This window comes from Onychomys torridus, chromosome 7 (assembly GCF_903995425.1).
Source record: "Onychomys torridus chromosome 7, mOncTor1.1, whole genome shotgun sequence".
In the NCBI taxonomy this organism is placed as follows: Eukaryota; Metazoa; Chordata; class Mammalia; order Rodentia; family Cricetidae; genus Onychomys; species Onychomys torridus.
This window is the reverse complement of record NC_050449.1, coordinates 30,123,480-30,142,826: the sequence shown is the minus strand read 5'-3', so window position 1 is coordinate 30,142,826 and position 19,347 is coordinate 30,123,480. Positions and strand designations below refer to the sequence as shown.

Sequence of the window (19,347 nt, the reverse complement as noted above, 5' to 3'; positions counted from 1 at the left end):
TCTTCTGACTAATTTGTAAAACTGCAGCAGCCAGCCCAGCATTGGTTACTGGTCCCCCTAATTCCCTGCACACTTTCATCCAAACCTCCAATCCTTTAGTTTTGTAAGGTGTAATGGCAGCTCTACATTCCTTAGTGTACTGCTCATAAACCAACTGCTTAATTAGTGGCATGGCTGCATCAGGATCACCAAATATCTTTCCAGCTGCATCCACTAGGCGAGCTACGAAGTCTGAGAAGGGTTCCATGGGTCCTTGGACAATTTTAGTGAGATTACCACTAACTTCTCCTCTATTGGGTAATGCCTTCCAAGCTCTGGTAGCAATGTTGTTAATTTGCTCATAAACCTGGATAGGATACCCATTTTGCTGATTTGCAAATCTACCTTGCCCAAGCAACATATCCATATCCCAAGCAGCTTGGCCTCCACCAGAAGCCCTGTTAGCTGCAGCCTGTTCACTAGCGAACTCTATCAGAAAGGCCTTCCAATCTAAATACTGACCAGAACTTAAACAGGCTCGTGCAAGGTTCATCCAGTCTGACGGAGTCATGGCATATCTATGCAGAGCTTCCAACTGAGCTACTGTAAAGGAAGCTGTAATACCATATGTCTGGACAGATTCTGCTAATGATTTAATAATCTTGAAATCTAGAGGTTCATGATATCTCTGATTCTGAGGATTCTGAAATACTGGGAATGCAACTTGCATTTCTGTTCTAACTTCTCTCCATACTCTAGGATTAAAAGACACTCCGCCCTCTGCCCCCATTGCTCCAGGATATGGAGGGGGAGCAGAAGGGACCACGCTCTCATGGCCCTCTTCTAACTGTTTGAATCCTCTTCTCTCTTTTCTTTTCTTTCTAACCTTCACTCGTTGCAATGACTCACAAACGGATTCAACATCCTCATCATCTAAGACAGAGTCGGAGAGATCGGAAGCAGCCCAGTCTTCCAACTCAGAAAGGCTAGGATATAAACTTGTATGTTTCTTCTCATCTTCTGCCTCTTTATTCTTTACCGACCCTGCCTTTTCAGATACTGCCTTCTCTGAGGTTGCCTTTTCTGATCTTTCTTCCTGCAGTATTTCCAGAGCAGTTTGGCCATTCTCAACTGCCTCACTGCATCTCTGATCTTCTAAACACCCTCTTATTAATTTCCAGACTGGTCTAACCCCATGCTTAAGTGTGACTTGCTCTGCGGCAAAGTCTAGGTCTCGTCCCAATTTCTCCCAGGAAGACACTGTAAGACTTCCCGAAATTGCAAACCAAGGAGCAACAATATCACATTCTTCCAGGAATCTTTCTAGGGTACTTTTCCTTATTTTCAATTTCTTAGAGAGAAGCAGCTCACTAAGAGCCAGAAAAATTGGGTGCGAGGAAGAAGCGCCCATCTTAGTATATCCTTTCTTCCTCAATTTTAGAGGTTTCTCAGAGCCTTTACCAAGCAGCCCCAGCCTTCTGGTTTCACTTTCTTACTTTGTTTCCTGATTTCCCATCCGCTAAGGTCGCGGCTCTACTGTCCCGCTCCCCCTTTATTTACAGGTGAGAGCAAAAAACCCGCTTTTGTCGCGGATCCCCAATTTACCTGAGGACTTACCGGTATACCCCCTGACTGCAGAAAGTTCTGAGCCCCAAAGAGAGACGTGGACATTCCCCATACGGGCCACCACTTGTCGCGCCTGCCTCGACCAGCAAGGATGACACAACACCGGAGCTCTTCTTTAAGCAGTTTATTCAGGACCTTGTTAACAGCAATGTCTCTCCCCGGGCAAGCCTCTCCCAGCCCTTAAGTAGGCCTGGGCTACCAACCCCAGACAGCCATATGGGCACTATCTATAGGTCCACGCATATGCAAGCAGCACACAAATCCAGCCCTACCCAAAATAAGGAGCTGTTTATCACAAAGAGCACTTGCCGTCGGGAAGGCAGAAGGCGGAAGCCAGCGCCATCTTTAAGGTGCGGCTACACACAGCTCACTACACACCATGACCACAGCAACTCTTATAAAAGAAAGCATTTAATTGGGGCTTGGTTACAGTGTCAGAGGTTAGTCCATTATAGTCATGGTAGGGAACACGGTGGCATGAAAGCTGACAGAATGATGGAGAAGTAGCTGAAAGAGGCATCCTGATCTGTAGGTAAAGAGAGAAATACTGGGCCTGGAATAGGCTTTTGAAACCTCAAAGCCCATCCCCACTGACACATTTCCTTCAGTAAGATCACAGCTACTCCAACAAGGCCATACCTCCTAATCCTTCCCAAATAGTGCCACTCCCTGGTGACTAAGCATTCAAATATATGAGCCTTTCCTATTCAGCCCCGCTTTGGTCCAGATTACACAGGGTCCAGGGACAGAGTTTACGCTGCGGATACGTAAGCAGAGTGACTTGATTATCATTTTAGGAAACCTCACCTGGCAATGGTTTTGAGGACAGATTGATCCATATAAGATAAAAAAGAAAAAGGCATGGAGCCATTATCTAATGAGAATAAAGGGTAAATAGAGCACACCATTGCAGATGAATTTCTAAATGGTCTTGTTAACAGAAAACATGGAGCCAGAGATAGGGGTGAAAACCTGAAAGAAATCAGAGGAGTTAGAACAGCTACATGCTAAACTTGAAAGGACCCAGCAGACGCCATAACAGGCTGCTCAGTCTTCTCTCAGAGATCAGGCCTCAATTTTGGTTTCCTGAGACTTGAGCAAGCAGTTTCCGGGAGGGCCGTGAACAAAAGACACAGTCCTTGCAGTAGCTCCCTTTCTGCACATACTCTGACTGCTCAAGGTTCAGCCAGTTGTTTACTGTCTGGGACCTCTCACCAACTTAGAGCTCCGTGCATGGGTCAATGTGAACGTGTGAGGCCAGCCAGCCTCCATGGCAACTCGCAACTCAAGGACAGAGCCTGGGCCACCAAGTCAGCCCCCACAGTCTGTATTGCTAGGCCAGCCAGCCCCCATGGCAGTTCAAAGGCAAAGCTTGGGAGTTGTCCATGCCGCCCCTTAATGATCACTGTAACCCCCAACCAGTAAATTCAAAGGCTACATACCCTTCACCCAATCATATGATATACAGGTTTGTACCACCCTGCTTGTGGTCTTTCCCTTTAAAAACCCCTCACCCTGCTGGGCGGTGGTGGCACACGCCTCTAATCCCAGCACTGGGAGGCAGAGCCAGGCAGATCTCTGTGAGTTCAAGGCCAACCTGGGCTACAGGGTGAGTTCCAGGAAAGGAGCAAAGCTACACAGAGAAACCCTGTCTCAAAAAACAAAAAACCAACAAACCAAAAAAAACCTCACCCTGAGAGATCAGGGCCATCCTCCTCCACGCACTGTGTTGAGTGTTGGACAAGGACCAAGCCTGGGCTTGCTTGTTACCCTGCGTGTTTTGCATTAGTGGTCTTGCGGGGAGTCTTGAGATGTGACCACAAAAACCTCACCTCACTAACTCCAAAGCTTCCAAAACTGAGCTACTTCCTGTCTACCCATGCCTATGTGCCTTGCTGTTCTGTCATCTGATTTGCTCTCTCTGTCCAGTTACATCACTTCCTCTTCCTGCCCAGCTCTGACACTTCTTGTCTGCCTGTACAGACCTCCAGACCTCCATGGTTAACTAGTGTTGGAATTTAAGGCATGTGCCACCATGCCTGGCTCTATTCCCAGTGTGGCCTTGAACTCACATAGATCCAGACAGATCCCAGCCTCCCAAGTGATAGGATTAAAGGAGTGTGCTAACATTGCATGACTTTTGTGTTTACTTACAATGGCTGGCTTTTTCCTCTGATCTCCAGGCAAGCTTTATGTATTAGAGCACAAATAAAATATCACCACACACTATATCTATGTGTTGAGTTATTTGGTAGAGACTACGCTAATATGCATTTTCTCACTTACTGATCACTTCAGGTTTATCAAGCTTACAAAAAGAAGATCATTGAGTAGAAAAAAAATTTTCCCTCAGTTCTCACACATCACCTAACATACTTCTTTTATTGTTTTATTTATAGGAGAGTTTTGTCTGCTGTATGTCTCTGCACCATGTGTATGCCTGGTGCCTATGGAGGTCAGAAGGCATTAGATTCCCTGGGCCTGGAGTTACAGACGGTTGAAAGCTGACACATGGACACTAGGAATCGAACCTGAGTCCTCTGCTAGAGCAACAAGTGCTCTGAACCACTGAGTCAATTCTCCATCGACCCAACAAAATTTTTTTAATGTAACTGCTTACTCTCCCAGTTATATCCCAAGGTATCTTCTGGATGTGTAGCATCCCCTAAGCCCAGTGTCTTGAAGGACTGGTCCCCAGTGAGTGACTCTACTCACTGGAAGGTGATTACATCAGAGGACTCCAACCTCATCAGTTGATTAACCCAGTAAAGGTTCATAATTTGGTGGCATTATTAGGAGGTGGGGCCTGATTAGAGGAAGTAGGTAAACAGGGTATGCCCCAGCCCCTTCTTATCTGCCTCTCCACCTCTCTGCTTCCTAGTTGCCATAAGATGAGAAGCTCTGTTCTGCCTAACCATCATCCCCAGGAACAGCAGAGCTAAGTGAGCATGAACTCAATCTTTGAAAGACAATAAATCTTTCCTCCATTTAAATTTCTCTGTTAAGTCACAGAAACAGAATACTGACTAACATCTCAAATTCAACATGCTCAAAACTTAACTCTACCTCACCCAAGATTATCTTTTTCCAGTATCTCTTGTCTGAGAAAACAGCATTCCCCAGGCAGTTGGTGGCACATGCCTTTAATCCCAGCATTCGGGAGGCAGAGCCTGGTAGATCTCCCTGAGTTCCAGGCCAGCCTGGTCTACAGAGCAAGTTCCAGGACAGGCACCAAAACTACACAGAGAAACCCTGCCTCAAACAAAAACAAAAACAAAACAACAAAATAACAAAAAACAAAAAGCAGCATTCAGCTGTACAAACCAGAGACCTATAAACCAATAGAGCACACCTGCTCTCTCATACCTCAGCCTCAGCAAATCTATGCTCTGGTCATAGACACAAAATACAACTATCTGTCCCGTTCTTAATATCTTGGCCATGACCATCCTCGCCTAAATTACCACAGCGTACAACTGGAATATGCACTTATCTCCCATTTAGATTTTACATAGAATTGTGCACTCCTTTAATCCAATGCAGAGAAAATAATTCCAAGTAAGCCTGAGTATTTCACAGCACACCCCAATTCTGTTTCAGACACCCATTTCCCATAGCTCTTTGTATAAAATCAGAATCCCTCCCATTGGCCTCCATGACCTCTTAATTTCATCTCTACCGTCTACCTTTTTCCTAGTTCTCATTCAGTTTCTCAAGGCTAAGACTCCCATATGCCTAGATCTTTGCATACCCTTTCCACTCCCGATAACATACCTTTCATTTCATCTCTCCCTCCCCTCCTTGCACTCATCTTCCATTTCCTGGTTTGTGACATAATATTGTGTATCCTTGTTATTAGAAGTTCTCTATGAAAAATTTGCCACCCGTTAGTGCTGACAGACCATAATTTTAATTTGTGATTCATCAATGTCAATTATACCTAAATACAATAAGTTGTGTCTTTTGGTTTTGGTCCCAAGGATTAAACCCAGAATCCTGTACATGCTAGGTGAGTGCTCTACTAGGAGCTACATCTCCAGCCGCTTGTGTTCTGAGACACAGTCTCCTTATGTAACCCAGGCTTGCCTCCAAGTCAAGATCCTGCATTCTCAGTCTCCCACTTGCTGGGATTTTTATTCAGTTATCAAACCACCAAAACATACCACAGTAAATTGCACGAGTGCCCAATAAATATGTACTGGATAAACTATCAAATACAGGACTGAGCAAGACAACTGCAGTTGCTGACTGTTGAGATCACTGGTGGCTATCAAAGGTAGTTTACAGAATTCAGAAGCAATCGAGCGAGAGCGAGGGGCGAATGAACAGGCAAGGTGACAAGAGAACGCTGCTTGTCTTCATTCTGCTGTTGTCTGTACCGTTATTCCTCTAGACTGAGAAGACCAAGAAGAAAAAATGGAAAAAGACCAAGAGAGGACATACTCTGAGAACCACCGTTAAGAGGATTGCTAAAGTGTCAACAAAGGGGTAAGGTAAGCAAAGATATCATAAGGGTTGGTCAACTTAAGCGTGACCATGTAATGAGTTGAATATACTGAAGTCTATAAATAAAGATGCTTGTGGGCTAAAATCAACTACACCTACTTGGGGGAGCAAACAAGAGAACTGTGTCCAAAGGTAAAGAAGACCCTCACTAGAGGGATTCATCAGAAGCCTGTAACTGGGCTCCTTTAAAAAGTATCGGGGCTGAAGAGATGGTTCAGCAGCTAAGAGCACTGGCTGCTCTTCCTGGGGTCCTGAGTTCAATTCCCAGCAACTGCATGGTGGCTCACAACCATCTCTAAAGAGATCTGGTGCCCTCTTCTGGCCTGCAGACAGAACACTGTATACATAATAAATAAATCTTAAAAAAAAAAAAAAGTAAAATATAAGGAGGGAAATGGAGATGTTTCTAGAATAAAAGAAACGTAAGGTCATGTATGAACCATAGGACCATGGTTAAGTTTATCTTCATTTGCCGGCAGGTGGGCACAGGCCAACATTTGCAATACTAGTGGAGACGGAGAGAAGGAGATCTTGAGATGAAGGCCAGCTACACCGCACATTCCTAGCTTGAGGGATAGGGATAAAGCTGAATGTCAAAAGTAGGCAAAAAAAAATAAATCATCTACCCTTGTTTGAGACATGTTAACTGGAGGTTCTATACCAAAGAAAAATCCATACAAGTATAACATAAAGACAAGATATTTGTTCCTGAGGAAAGAATGTATGCACTAAAGTAGTGTTATGTTTCAATCAAGGGGCAGTCGCTAAAAAAAAAAAAAAAATCCCCAGTCTACTTCTGCCATTATCTCGATGTTATTAAAAAACAAAAAACAAACAAACAAAAAAAACCCTCAAGTGCCTCAGAGGTAGAACAAGGAAGGCCCTTGAAAAAAAAGTGAGTTAGGTAGAAGATAGGATAAAGAGTTACGCATTCTAGATTTTAAGAAATAAAATTTAGGGGCTGGAGAGATGGCTCAGAGGTTAAGAGCACTGGCTGTTCTTCCAGAGGTCCTGAGTTCAATTCCCAGCAACCACATGGTGGCTCACAACCATCTGTAATGAGATCTGGCGCCCTCTTCTGTATACATAATAAATAAATAAATCTTAAAAAAAAAAAAAAAAAAGAAAGAAAGAAAAGAAAAAGAGCTGGGCGGTGGTAGCACACACCTTTAATCCCAGCACTCAGGTGGCTCTCTGTGAGTTCGAGGCCAGCCTGGTCTACAAAGCAAGTTCCAGGACAGCTAGGACTGTTACACAGAGAAATCCTGTCTTAAAAAATAAAAGAGAGAGAGAGAGAAAGAAAAAGAGGAGCTTAATATTTGTGTTATCTGATTATTTGTGTTGGGAAATACAACCGAGGATCTGGCCAAAACACTTTAGATTTGATGCATACCAGTGACCAGAATGTTGAACATAATATGGGAGGCTCTTTTCCAATCTTATCCTCGGCAATTCCCAAAGCACTGGGGTTCCTTTTTTTTTTTTTTTTCAGGCACATACTCAAAAAAAATTTTTTTTAAAACGTCTGGTAAATACTTTTTATTTTGTCAAGGGTACGCTCGGATAAAGAGGGTAATAACAGCGCATTCTGGGAGAGAGCACGCCGTGCGGGAGAGATGCGGCGGGCATTGGTCCAGACGTCGTACAGCGGGTTGCACAGGAGGCCTACGTGTGAGCCGGGCCAGCTGCGCCCCAGAACCTTCCCCTGCGCTCACCTCCGACGCCGCCGACTGCGGCCACGGGCGGCTGGGGCACCGAGCAGGACCAGCCCCTTGTCCCTCCGCCAAACTAACGCCCGGGGAACCAAGACCAAGGCTTCCGCGCCACTGCCCGGCGGGTTCCCACTTCAGCTCCACGCCCCAAACCCCGCTTCCGGGCCCGCGGGGGAGGGCCGAAAGAAAACGTGCACCAATCTTTCTGTAGGCGTGGAGGACGTCTGGCCTCTAAGCCAATCAGAGAGCGGGTGGGCGGAGCCAAGGGCGTGGGCTGGCTCCGGGATTTAAACTTGAACGGCCGACCGTTAACGACTGCGTGGAGCGAGGGTGGTTTGTACGCCTGCGTGAGTGGGAAGCGGTGGTCCGCAGTGAGTGGCGACCAGACGACTAAACCCGCAGCAGCAGCAGCAGCAGCAGCAGCAGCAGCAGCAGCAGCAGCGACAGGGGCTGGTGACGTACGCGCAGCCCGGCGGTGGAGAGACACGTCCTGGGACAGGGTGCGGCGGCGGCCCGAGCCCCTTCCCTGGACCGCTGTGGGTGGATTCGCGATCTCCTCCCTGGCCCGGCACTTGCGTTCAAGGTAAATCCCGGGGTGCGCTGCCTGGGGCGTCCTTAGCCGGCCACCGGGACAGAGGCCGCCAAGTCCCTCCAGGTCACAATGTGCACTGTGCGCCACTTTCGCCCGGAGGCCGGCCGAGCGCTGGAGCTGACAGAGCCCTTGGAGTCATCTGGAGGCTGGGGACCGGTCCCCTGGGGAAGGAAGGAGCGGAGCTCTCGGCACGCCCACGGCCAGATGGTGCTGCGGCTGTCCTCATTGTTCTAAGAGCAGGGAAGTCGTCTCACGTTTGGGTTGCACCTTTCGTGGGCTCTTGCCTACAACCAGCCCTCCGTATCGTTTGCTTAGGATTTAAGGATAACGGGTAAAACTGAAGGAACGGCTCTTAACAGTGCCCTTTCAGGTTTGTTAGGTTTTTCAATAGGCAGTGCTGATGAACGTGAATAAATAGAAATCAGCACGCTAACGAGTGTGTCCAGGTAGTAAGTTTTTCTAGAGAGCAGTTTGTCATTTGACTTGAAGGTTAAATTGCACCATAATTTCAGTTATATCCGCATCCGGGAATTTAAGAGTTAAAAATACCACCCTCCAAATCCTTTCAGCTGTAACTAGGTAACTGCTTAAGTTGTGGTTTTTGGGTGGGGGGGTGTTGTTTGGGGTTTTTTTGTTTGGTTGTTTTTTTTTTTTTTTTTTAAGAAAAAATAGGTATTTTGGTCAATATTAACGATAATTATTCACAACATATAAGATGGTAGTTTAGCTTGTGTGTGACTCTCTAGCTTGTGAGATTGTCGTGTTTTAGTAGAAACCAAAGGAATTGAACATAACCTATAGACCTTATGAAAATTTGCATTTCACTCTGTAAAGCATCAACACATTTAAGGGGTAAAATGTCAGAGACATAATTTGAACACAAAGGAACAACACTTTAACGATGTCTAGTAAACACGCCATTAAAAATCCTCATGACTTTAGTGTCTAAAATTCAATTAAACTTCAAAACATATTGAAATAATTCTCCCTTCTAAATGTAGAAAGTAAACTTTAAGCCCGTCTTTACGTTTTTCCAACATCAGTCCTTACCTTGGAGTTTATATAAATAATACCTTAGTAGTTTTGCAAAAATAAATTTGGGGGCTTCTCATTTGCTTCTCTGATGACTGCCTACCAAACATAAGGTCACTGAATCCATTCTCTTTTAGATTCCTAGGCAGGCAACCTCTTGATCTAAACCTTGAAGTCTTGCTTCTATAGACTCTGAAGTAGAACACCTTTTACTTAGGGCTTTGGAAGTGACTTTTTAAATAGGTACTATTTCTTAAATTCTGTTTTTCTTTTCTAGGTTTTTCCTTTTTGTTAACTCAAATATTGCCAGACAAGGCAAACCAAAATAAGGTAAGAAACTGCTCTATCAGAGGACCAGAGTTGGGATCCCAGCACCCAGTGGATGGCTCACAACTGCCCAATTCCAGCTCCACAGAAGGTTAAGATGCCTTCTTCCAACTTCTGTGGACACCCATGTGATGCACACATACAAATGTTTAAGACGTATAAATTAAAGAACAAAGCAATCCTTTTTAGACGGTTACATTGACAAGAAATCCTAAATCTCTTAGTATGCTGTTCTGCTCCTCTGCTAGGTTGTAAAAGCTACTATTAGGTTGCACCACTTCTGCCCAAATCACCTCACTTTCAAACTACTTATCTTCTAAAATTCCCCAAGTCTGTGATTATATACTCCACCCCAGGACTCTAGCACTTAGACATCACCAGATTACTGTGGATACTGTTTCTAACTGTCCTTGAGTTCCTTAATCCCTGTGTGTTTTGAGTCTTGAACAGAAGAACAGACTAGTTACTGGTTGATTGGGTTTTATAAACATGTCTAGTAAGTGTGAATAACACTATTGCAGGGGCAGTTACTAAAGTAGGCATTTTTAAGTTCATTTGCTAAGGTATGAGTCAAGAATTTTGTATGTCTGAATATTAGTAGTGCTTTTGCTGCATAATTCTCTGGCTTTTAAAACTTCTTAGTGGCCCCTAATGTATGAATGTGACACACTGACTTACCTAAATTTAACCTTTTGTCACTCTGTAGTCATCCTAAGTATATGTTCATTCCCAACTCTTAAAGGACTTGTATTTTCTACCAGACTTCAAAGCTTTTTCTTGTTTGGTTGTTGAGAAGTTTCTTATAGCCCAGCTGGCCTTGAACTCCTGATCCTGCATCCACCCAAAGGCTAGGATTTAGTGCCATCTGGCACTAAACCCATCTATCCAATCTTTAATTGATGGAATTTAATAAGAAAGTAAGACACTTTGGCAAAGATCTTTCAGATCAGTGGTTATGACATTTACCTTGGAATAACAAATGATATTTGTGGGATCAGGATTTAATGAATTTAAACACAAAGCACAGATTTCCAGAGGCTTATATAGCTCACAAGTGCTTTTTACTTCTCTTATTTCAAAATTCTTTTGGACAGGGATTAGAGAAAATTTAGACCCTTTACTGTTTAAGACTTGTTAGGTCTTTTTAAGAGCCAGTCATTAGAATTTTAGCTGATTGTTGCTTCTTAGATCCTGGTAGAAACCCTAGCTTGCTGGGATTATACAGTACTGTTAATCTCTGCATCTATTATACAGACCTTCTTTGTTGGATTCTCTAAAACAGTATTTTCTTCTTCTGTGTCGGCACAGTCCCTTTTGGCCTTTGTTTCTTCCTTGTGGAGTAAATGTGGGTGATCAATGCGTCCTCTCTGTACAAAATGCTGGATCCGGGATTCCAGTCCTTGGCATTTAGGGCGATCCATGAGGGGCTTATATGTACGCATTTTCACTCCTTCTACAAAAGCACTAGTTTGCTTTATGACAGAGGGCTTAATGTTTCTCCATTCTGTTGCTTCATCCATCTTTGTTCCTGCCCCACATGTTATCATGACAGAGTCTAGTCCTTGTAGCATACTATACAGCATGTGGGTCTTAACAGCATGATTAGCCCATAGCTGTTGTAGGTGGGTAACATTGAACTCCTGAACCTCTTGATCATAAATCCATTTGGTATTCTCAAATTTACAGTCATACAAGACTAGAGGAAATTCAACAGCCATGCTAAAGAGAAACAAGTGAGAATGCACAGCAGTTAGCCAATAGTTCTTTTTTATAATACTGAGCTTTAGTTGAGATTAAGAGGACAGGGAAGATCTACTAATGTCAATGGTTAGGAACATCTAAGAATACACCACTGTCTTAATCTGGAGCAACTTTATAACTGCTTCTTAAAAGGAAGGAAAAAGAACAATGATCAATTTGCATGGTATTAAGAGGCAATAAATTATCAAGATGTGGGTTGATAAGAAAGGAAGACACTGGCTTCCCATCATACCATAAAACTTAAAGCACATTATTTATCCAGACTTGTTCAGGACATTCTCACAACCTAGGAATGAACTACTGATGTCGCTGTTAGCCACACCCCGTTCACAAAAGAAAAACCTCTTTGCTACCTTTCCTATAGTTTCAGAAGCTGGGAATTAGAAGCCTGGTCCAAATATCTATTTCCTTACTAATGGGATAGAACAATGAGAAAACTAGTAGATAGCAAGCACCCCTCTTACATGTTCATAACATTCTTCAAATCAGAAGTTTGTGAAAGGAGCTGGGGAGATGACTCAGTGGTTAAGAGCACTGACTATTCTTCCAGAGGACCTGGGTTCAATTCCCAGTACCCACATAGTAGGCCACAACATTCTGTAACTCTGGTTCCAAAATATCTGACATTTTTTTGTGGTTACCAGGCACACAAGTTGGTGTACAGGCATACATGCAGTCAAAACACCAAACACCTATACACATAAAATAAAATCTTCTAAAAGTATACAGTTTAATGAAGACAGAATCAGTGGTTGAGTTTTTTCAAAATCATGAAGGATGTACTAGTTTGGTTTAACTTACCTATATTGAGGTTTCTGAGGATTTTTCTCTATGTTTAGCAATTCATCAATAATATCTGGCTTCTCCATTCCTTGGCCAATCAGAAAGAGGATAGCCATCATACACCGAACTTGATGATACAGGAATGCCTGGCCAATCACTTCAAATTGACATAACTGGAAAGGTTCTTGCCTTCTCTCCTCACCCAGGCTCTGAGCCACTAGTTGTACTTGTGCAGACAGAATAGTCCTCTGAAAATTAATCACTCCATTGGCCACATCCATTTTACACAAGTTTCTGAAATCATGAGTGCCAACATACTTCTGAGCTGCGTAATTCATGGTTACAATATCTAAATCAGCACGAGGGAAAAAATAACGGTAAGTCCGCTCAAGACAGCTAAACCTAGCACTGAAGCTAGGCTCTACAGGAGCCCAGGCCAATACTCGGATGTCTGCAGGGAGCACCCGATTGAGAATGTGGGTATAACGGATCTCTTTAGCAACATCATCGGCTTCATCTTTTAAATTAGAATCATCTGAATCCCTGCCCCTTGGAAACTGAGAACGTAGGTCCAAAGAAATCACCTGTGGAATTAGAGAAAGCAACTATTTCAGAGATGATATCAAGACTCAGTGTGTACACTCGGATTTCCTGTTATTACTTGCTTTAAGAAACAAGGCACTGGCCCTTACCTGACCAAAGGCACTAACTCCTTTGTCCGTTCGACCACACCGGTGATAGTTGGATGTTTGTCTGTTTTCTACTAGTCGAGTCTTGGTTAAAGCCTCAAACAGTTTCTCTTCAATGGTATTGCTTGTGTTTTCCTGACTGGCAAAGCCCTGGTATCCCCAGCCTAGGTAGGCTATTTTTAGAGCTACATGTCTTCGGCCATGAGCACTGAAATCAAATGCACGCTTAGCTTTTCCAGACCCTAAAGAATTTTCTCTAATGTTTGAGTCTTTGATACTGTTGGCCTGTTCTTTCTTAAGTCTTTTCACCTCCTGCTCCAGATCCTTTACTCTGCTTAGGAGTTTCTCAATCTGGTTTCTGTCTGTGTTTTCAGCCATGACAACCATCTGAAGAAATCATGGAGGTCCACCCTGTGGGAAAAGAGTGAAGAAACACAATCAGTTTCAGTGCTGGTTCCTTTGGATAGGACAGTATAACATGATTAAACAGCATTGAAGCTGGGCATGGTAGTGCAGTCTTATGGTCCCAGTACTTGGGAGGCACACACAGGAAGACCACAAGTTCCAGGCCAGCCAGAGGTTCAGAACAAGATACCTCACGAAAACAAAAAACACTTAAGATTTAATTTGATGTTAGAAGTGTATGTTCTGCTTGCCCATGGTGCCCAAAGACACCAGTTTTATTATTATGGATTCATCACTGGTTTTTTGGTTTTGGTTTTGGTTTTTGGTTTTTGGTTTTTGGTTTTGGAGCCTGTCCAGGAACTTACTCTGTACCCCAGGCTGGCCTTGAACTCACAGAGATCTGCCTGCTTCTGTCTAGGATTAAAGGCATGTGCCACCACCACCCAGCTCATCGCTGTTCTTTTACATTTATTTTATCTGGCCACTTTCACAAAAGAAAAGTGAAAAATTCACCTTATTTTTTTAAAATTTAGGGAAATGCCTCAATTTCATTTCTCTATTCCTTACTAACCAAGATGAGGATTCATGTAGACCAGTTTTCTCCCTATAACATTTCCTCTTGATTTCTCAGTACATTTGTCCAGTATTTTTAATAGTAAGAATTATTTATATGGGCTACTTATGACTGCTTCTGTTTCTATTGTCTTATATTTCAAGTAAGTGGCCTATATATTGTTATCTAATGTTCTGTTTTGTTTTAAAGGTGGCACAATAGAAGCTATCTTAATTGAAGAAATACAATCAATGATTATATTTCACATTGGAAGTAGAACGTGGAGACAAATTTTTCTTACTTTAAGCAGTTGTAATGGCAGAAAAAAGGTATTACTGGCTTTTTTATAAACAATTTCATGTGTTCATAAAAGATTTCTATAACGGTTATACAAGAGTTAGTCTGACATAATTTGGATCTGGGAGTTGAAATTTCTGGTGTATTTCAGTAACCAAAGGGCAACAATACCAGTCTCAACACCGAGGTGGTTCTAACTAATCTGTAACTTGTAGTTACTTGGTTAGCATTTCTATATTCATTCTAAGGCCAATTATGACTAAGTGGAGTTTATTTATGATAGATTAAACATTTAAATCTTATAAGTGGCACTAATATTACTAGCAGAAATATGGAAAAGTGCCTTATATTATTAAATTATCATAAAAAGCCTACAGAGGCAGGGACGATGACACACGGACTGATAACACTAGGAATTCTAATACTAGAACCTCTTGTATTATTCTAGGCAGTCACTCAGTCACTAAGCTATATTCCTTGGGGAAAGGCATTGCTAACTAACACAAGTTCAAGTGTTTGAGAACAGTTAATTGTGGAATGGTCTACAAGGATGGGAAAGTTTGATGGTATACCACTGTGGATGGAGTGGAAAACTCACTTATCCTTTAAAACTATAAGCATGTATTTTTCAATTTGAAGAGAAAAAAAAGTAGGGAAGCAAAGTAGCAGACAATTGATAACTACCTTCAATCCAGTCAGGAAATCAACCACTGCGTGTTCTGGTAGTTGATTTGGATAGTTATTTTTATTAGGACAGATTTGTCTTAGAGTATATGTATACACATGTGTGTTGTATGTGTGCACACCCCATCATGCTGCTTCTTTGATGTCTGATTCCGACTGCTAAGGTACAGTTACAGCTCTGGTACTTACCAACTGTGTACTTTTGGGCAAGTTAACTTCTTGCAGCTTCCTGTGAAAAAGAATCCTAAAATGCAAGAATTATATGGATTAATAACCATATGAGAGTAATGCCATATACATAAAGCATCCTCTAAACATGTTGTTATTGTTCACCAAGCATCATGCTCAATTACATGTAGTCTCAAGCTTTCCATATGCCAGAACTCAGCCCACATCACAGGAGCCACATGTGACAAAGCAATAGGCAGTGAAAGAAAACAGTAGACATGAGAGCAAGTAATAGATACATCTCTACCATAACTATTGAATTTATTATTGCTTTGTACTTTCAATTGACTATAAAACTGAGACAAGAATGGGCAATTAATGAGGTGGAAACTGACTAGTGTTATCTTTTATAGACAGCCTTATAATGTAGAAGAAGCAATGGAACAACTGATAAGACCCGGTGGACAAAAATGGGCCAATATGGATCCAGAAGAACGGATGTTAGCTGCTGCTACAGCTTTTACACATATCTGTGCAGGGCAGGGCGAAGGAGATATTAGGAGAGAAGCCAAGGCTAGCCAGTATGATCCCTACAGTAAAGCCTCTGTGACACCAGGAAAGAGACCTGCTCTTCCTGTGCAACTGCACTACCCACATATAAGAAGCCGCGTCACTTCATCAACTGTTTCAGAGGCTTCCCAAAAATGCAGAAAGCCAGTGATGAAGAGAAAGGTTCTGCGCAGAAAGCCAGATGGGGAAGTACTAGTGACAGATGAGTCTATTATCAGTGAATCCGAATCGGGTACAGAAAGTGACTTGGACCTCTGGAACTTAAGACACAGGCTGATGAACCTACAATTTCAAGAAGGCACAGAATCCCCAAGTGATGCTTCACAAAAATATAACCTACCACATGAGTACCAAGGAATTTCACAAGAAGATCATCAGCTCATTTGCTATCTACGAAGAGAAGAAATGGGACCTCCTGTTTATGAACAAGACTTGATTGTTGCCAGCAGACCCAAGTCCTTTATTCTCCCCAGGCTGGATCAGTTAAGCCGAAACCGGGGCAAGATAGACCGGGTGGCCAGATATTTTGAGTACAAAAGGGACTGGGATTCAATGCGGTTTCCTGGTGAAGATCATAGGAAGGAGCTTCGCTGGAGTGTCCGAGGACAAATGCTTTCCAGAACAGAACCCCAGGCCAAGCCTCAACATGTTTATGTTCCAAACAATTACCTAGTACCAACTGAGAAGAAAAGGTCTGCCCTTCGGTGGGGTGTGCGTTGTGACCTTGCAAATGGTGTCATACCCAAGAAGCTTCCTTTCCCTCTTTCTCCTTCTTAAGATTTTTTTAACCTGTCTCCTTCCATGGAATTTAGGACAATCCAATTCTTTATCTCTCTCTCCTTTTAAGTACAACTGACTTGAAAAGCCCACAGAACATAGGGGAAGGATTTCACTGGTCCTTCCTAATTTTTTCTATGTCACATTAAGTATCCATACACCACTTAAATTTCTAAGTTGATATTCTCAAATGCAACAATTGAGGGAGGGGACTACCTGAAATGTGGATTTTGTCAAAGTAGTCAGTGCCATTTTGAAAAGACTTACAAACTGCGGTGTTTTGTTTTGGCTCCCCCGCCCCCATTTGTGGGCATTAAGCTCAACTATTAAAGAATTTGGAAAATGATGAGTTTGAACCTTGTTTTAAGTACTTCCCAATATAAAGACCTCAGCTCTAGGTCATGATTCTTCCTGTGATCATCTAATGATATTCAAAGTTTCTGTAACCTGACATGAAGACACAAAAATGAACAAACTTGTCTTGATACTGATCAAAATACTAGTCCTGTTTTTTGCTAGAACTTACATTCTTGATAATCTTAATAATCTAGTAAGGAGTACCTTAAGAAAAAAACAATCAGAGTTGTCTATTTCAAGCACTAGATTTAGGCCTGAAAGCTGACAGAAGAATGCTTGTTCAAGAAGGAAAAACACTATAAACATGAATAGTCCTAGCTGCTAAATTACTAGCTGCTAAAACATCCTCTGAACAATATTTGAGGCTATAGATAGAATACATTTACCCAGTACCATCCATAACTAGACATGTTATTAGGAACTCAGCTACATGTTGTGGATACATTGACAAGTAAAAACTGCAAACTCCAATGGTATATCTGAGCCAGGACAATGCCACAAATGCCTGGAAATACAAATTATGTTGTAACTCAAACAGCAAGATCTGTCATAAATGCAGAGCACAAGGAATAGTTAACTCTAGGTGCAGGGTTAAAAGTATGACAGCTTTTTCAAAATAGTCGATTAAAAAAAAAAAAATTCCTTTCTCTGGACCTCAAAGTTCAAACTGCCAAAATAAAAGGGTTTTCAAGGTAAGTATCCCAGTTTAGCTCTATCTAAGCATGAGAAGATCAACGCAGTCATGAGGCATATTTGTTTTAAAAGGGACGACCCCAAGACTCTTGGCCCAGCACACTAGGTTTATCAGTGAAATTCAGAAGGTAGACAGGTATGCAACGGTGACCAAATACCCACAAAGGGAATTCCTGGGTGCACTAAGCATCCATCCTAAAATAGCCTCAAAGGCATGAAACTTTGAAGTTTAAAGGGGGGGGGGGGGGAGAGGTGGATACACATTTCCCCTTGATAAAGGGTTCAAGACGCGCTACGATCATTAACTCTGAAAAGTATTGCGTAAAGCAAAGCCCAAAATAAACTGCTAGTTTCCGCCACGCCTTTCTCCCACACCACCTTTACTGGGCTACTACTATTGTTTGTATTTGAGCAATTCTGGTGCAGCAGAGGCCCTCTAAGCCAGCTGCAGAATCTAAGCCCCGCTGGTGGGACTTTCTTAGTTCCAAGAAGTCCCAGGCACGACACCACATGCGTTGTCCTAAGTCCCACTTCACACACTTAAAGCCTTTAAGTACCGGGCTAGGAGGTAGTCATTTAGTCTCCCTGCATTTGCTCATTCCTCTAAATGACTCAAAGCAGCCCACCGGGGAGACTCAACACTTACCTTCCGGTCACCGGCTCGCGACCACGCGACTAGCCGGAAGCTACGGCTTCGTGTCTCCAGTAAGCATGCGCGGCCTCACAGAAGGCGCGCCTGTGGTTCTGGGAAATGTAGTTCCGAGATCCGGGTGCCGGCCTTAAGCCCAAACCCACCGTAAGCACAGGTTTCCGATGCAGCCCTGTTTTCACCCCAAGGCACAATCAATACAAGAACAAATGACTAAATTACAATTCTGGTCTAAAATAAAAAGGTTTTAAATGCTAGCTATCCTATATGAAAACTAAGAGATTGAAGATCGTGTCCCAATTTTGCACATCATTCAATTAACGGAAATTTAATTGAGAATCAAAAGCGTTTACTATTAGGATGTTAAATGTAAAGGCTAAAGGGAAATGCTATAGCCTGTGACAGTACAGGGCAAAGGAGCGCTGCTTCAGCACCACGGAGAGATCATGGCGACAGTTTTGTTGCTTTTCTATTTTTTCCGATTCTAGAAACGTTGCCACGACTCTTAAAATTCCAGTCGAAAAACAGAAAATCCTGGTTCTTGGTCCATACTTAGCATAAGGGATCTACCCCCAAAATGTGCAATATATATGTAGGTAGTGGTGGTCGAGGTTGCTTTAACAAGGGGCCACGCCTTAGAATAAAAATTAAAATACGTGTATGCGTGGGCACATCAGAAATACCCAGGACTGAGACAGATGTCTGCACTTGAACTCTGCTTTCTTTCCGAACCTCCAGCCGAGCCCATCAGTGTCCTGTGCAATCATCAGTGTCCTTTGATGCCCAGATGGAGCTGTCCGGGGAGATACAAGCCCGAGAGCCTGCAGCGCGGTATGGGTACCGCCTCCGTGCCCAGTTTCTCTCTGCGGTGCTGATGGCCCGGCTGGCCAAACGGAAAGCTCGCGGCTGCCCCGCACCGCTGCGCCCCGCACCTCTCTCTCCCTCCGCCCGCCCCGCGCTGGGCCCGCGCCTGCGCAGTGCGCCGCGCCACGGGTGGTCGCGAGGCGGACGCGGGTCCCGGAGCCTAACCATTGGCCACTGAGCGGAGCCGGCGCTTCCCCGCGCGGGGGTGGCAGCACGTGCCGGGGGCGAGAGCGGAGACCGCAGCTATGGCGTCGTTACTGTGGGGAGGCGACGCTGGGGCGGCAGAGAGCGAGCGGCTGAACAGCCACGTAACCGCCGCCGAG

At 43.5% G+C, this 19,347-nt stretch overlaps 3 protein-coding genes across 7 annotated transcripts in view; 2 read left to right on the top strand and 1 right to left on the bottom strand.

Annotated features, from left to right (window-relative positions):
• Nucleotides 1-7,635: 7,635 nt before the first annotated feature.
• On the bottom strand, nucleotides 7,636-18,899 carry Pus3 (pseudouridine synthase 3). Of its 3 annotated transcripts, none has more exons than XM_036194004.1 (5): nucleotides 18,158-18,899; nucleotides 15,136-15,190; nucleotides 13,011-13,418; nucleotides 12,337-12,902; nucleotides 7,636-11,493 (listed from the first exon to the last, which is right to left on the bottom strand). In XM_036194004.1, exons 3-5 carry the CDS (start codon nucleotides 13,392-13,394, stop codon nucleotides 10,992-10,994), a joined length of 1,452 nt encoding a protein of 483 aa, XP_036049897.1. In that variant the 5' UTR covers nucleotides 13,395-13,418; nucleotides 15,136-15,190; nucleotides 18,158-18,899; the 3' UTR covers nucleotides 7,636-10,991. The 3 variants fall into 3 exon arrangements, with proteins under 3 accessions (XP_036049897.1, XP_036049899.1, XP_036049898.1); XM_036194006.1 differs by lacking the exon at nucleotides 18,158-18,899 and adding an exon at nucleotides 18,069-18,145; XM_036194005.1 differs by lacking the exon at nucleotides 18,158-18,899 and adding an exon at nucleotides 16,025-17,731.
• Hyls1 (HYLS1 centriolar and ciliogenesis associated) lies at nucleotides 8,094-16,947 on the top strand. 2 transcript variants are annotated; one of them, XM_036194007.1, is made up of 4 exons: nucleotides 8,094-8,406; nucleotides 9,725-9,777; nucleotides 14,176-14,294; nucleotides 15,528-16,947. In XM_036194007.1, the coding sequence occupies exons 3-4, from the start codon at nucleotides 14,281-14,283 to the stop codon at nucleotides 16,459-16,461; spliced, it is 948 nt and encodes a 315-aa protein (XP_036049900.1). In that variant the 5' UTR covers nucleotides 8,094-8,406; nucleotides 9,725-9,777; nucleotides 14,176-14,280; the 3' UTR covers nucleotides 16,462-16,947. The 2 variants fall into 2 exon arrangements, with proteins under 2 accessions (XP_036049900.1, XP_036049901.1); XM_036194008.1 differs by lacking the exon at nucleotides 9,725-9,777.
• A 210-nt stretch (nucleotides 18,900-19,109) lies between the features above and the next one.
• Nucleotides 19,110-19,347, top strand: part of Ddx25 (DEAD-box helicase 25) — a 36,792-nt gene continuing 36,554 nt past the window's right edge. The window contains exon 1 of one of the 2 annotated variants that reach the window (XM_036194002.1): nucleotides 19,110-19,332. In XM_036194002.1, coding sequence (XP_036049895.1) covers nucleotides 19,270-19,332 — 63 coding nt within the window. In that variant the 5' untranslated portion in view covers nucleotides 19,110-19,269. The remainder of the gene's footprint in view (nucleotides 19,333-19,347) is intronic. The other variant, XM_036194000.1, reaches the window with a different exon arrangement.

What these genes read in the sequence shown, in the direction of transcription:
- Pus3 (XM_036194004.1), bottom strand. Translation starts at nt 13,394, where the DNA reads ATGGTTGTCATGGCTGAAAACACAGACAGAAACCAGATTGAGAAACTC. An exon ending in GAGTTAGTGCCTTTGGTCAG is followed by an intron (nt 12,903 to 13,010) that starts GTAAGGGCCAGT and finishes CTAATTCCACAG; the next exon opens with GTGATTTCTTTGGACCTACG. An exon ending in CCTCAGAAACCTCAATATAG is followed by an intron (nt 11,494 to 12,336) that starts GTAAGTTAAACC and finishes GTTTCTCTTTAG; the next exon opens with CATGGCTGTTGAATTTCCTC.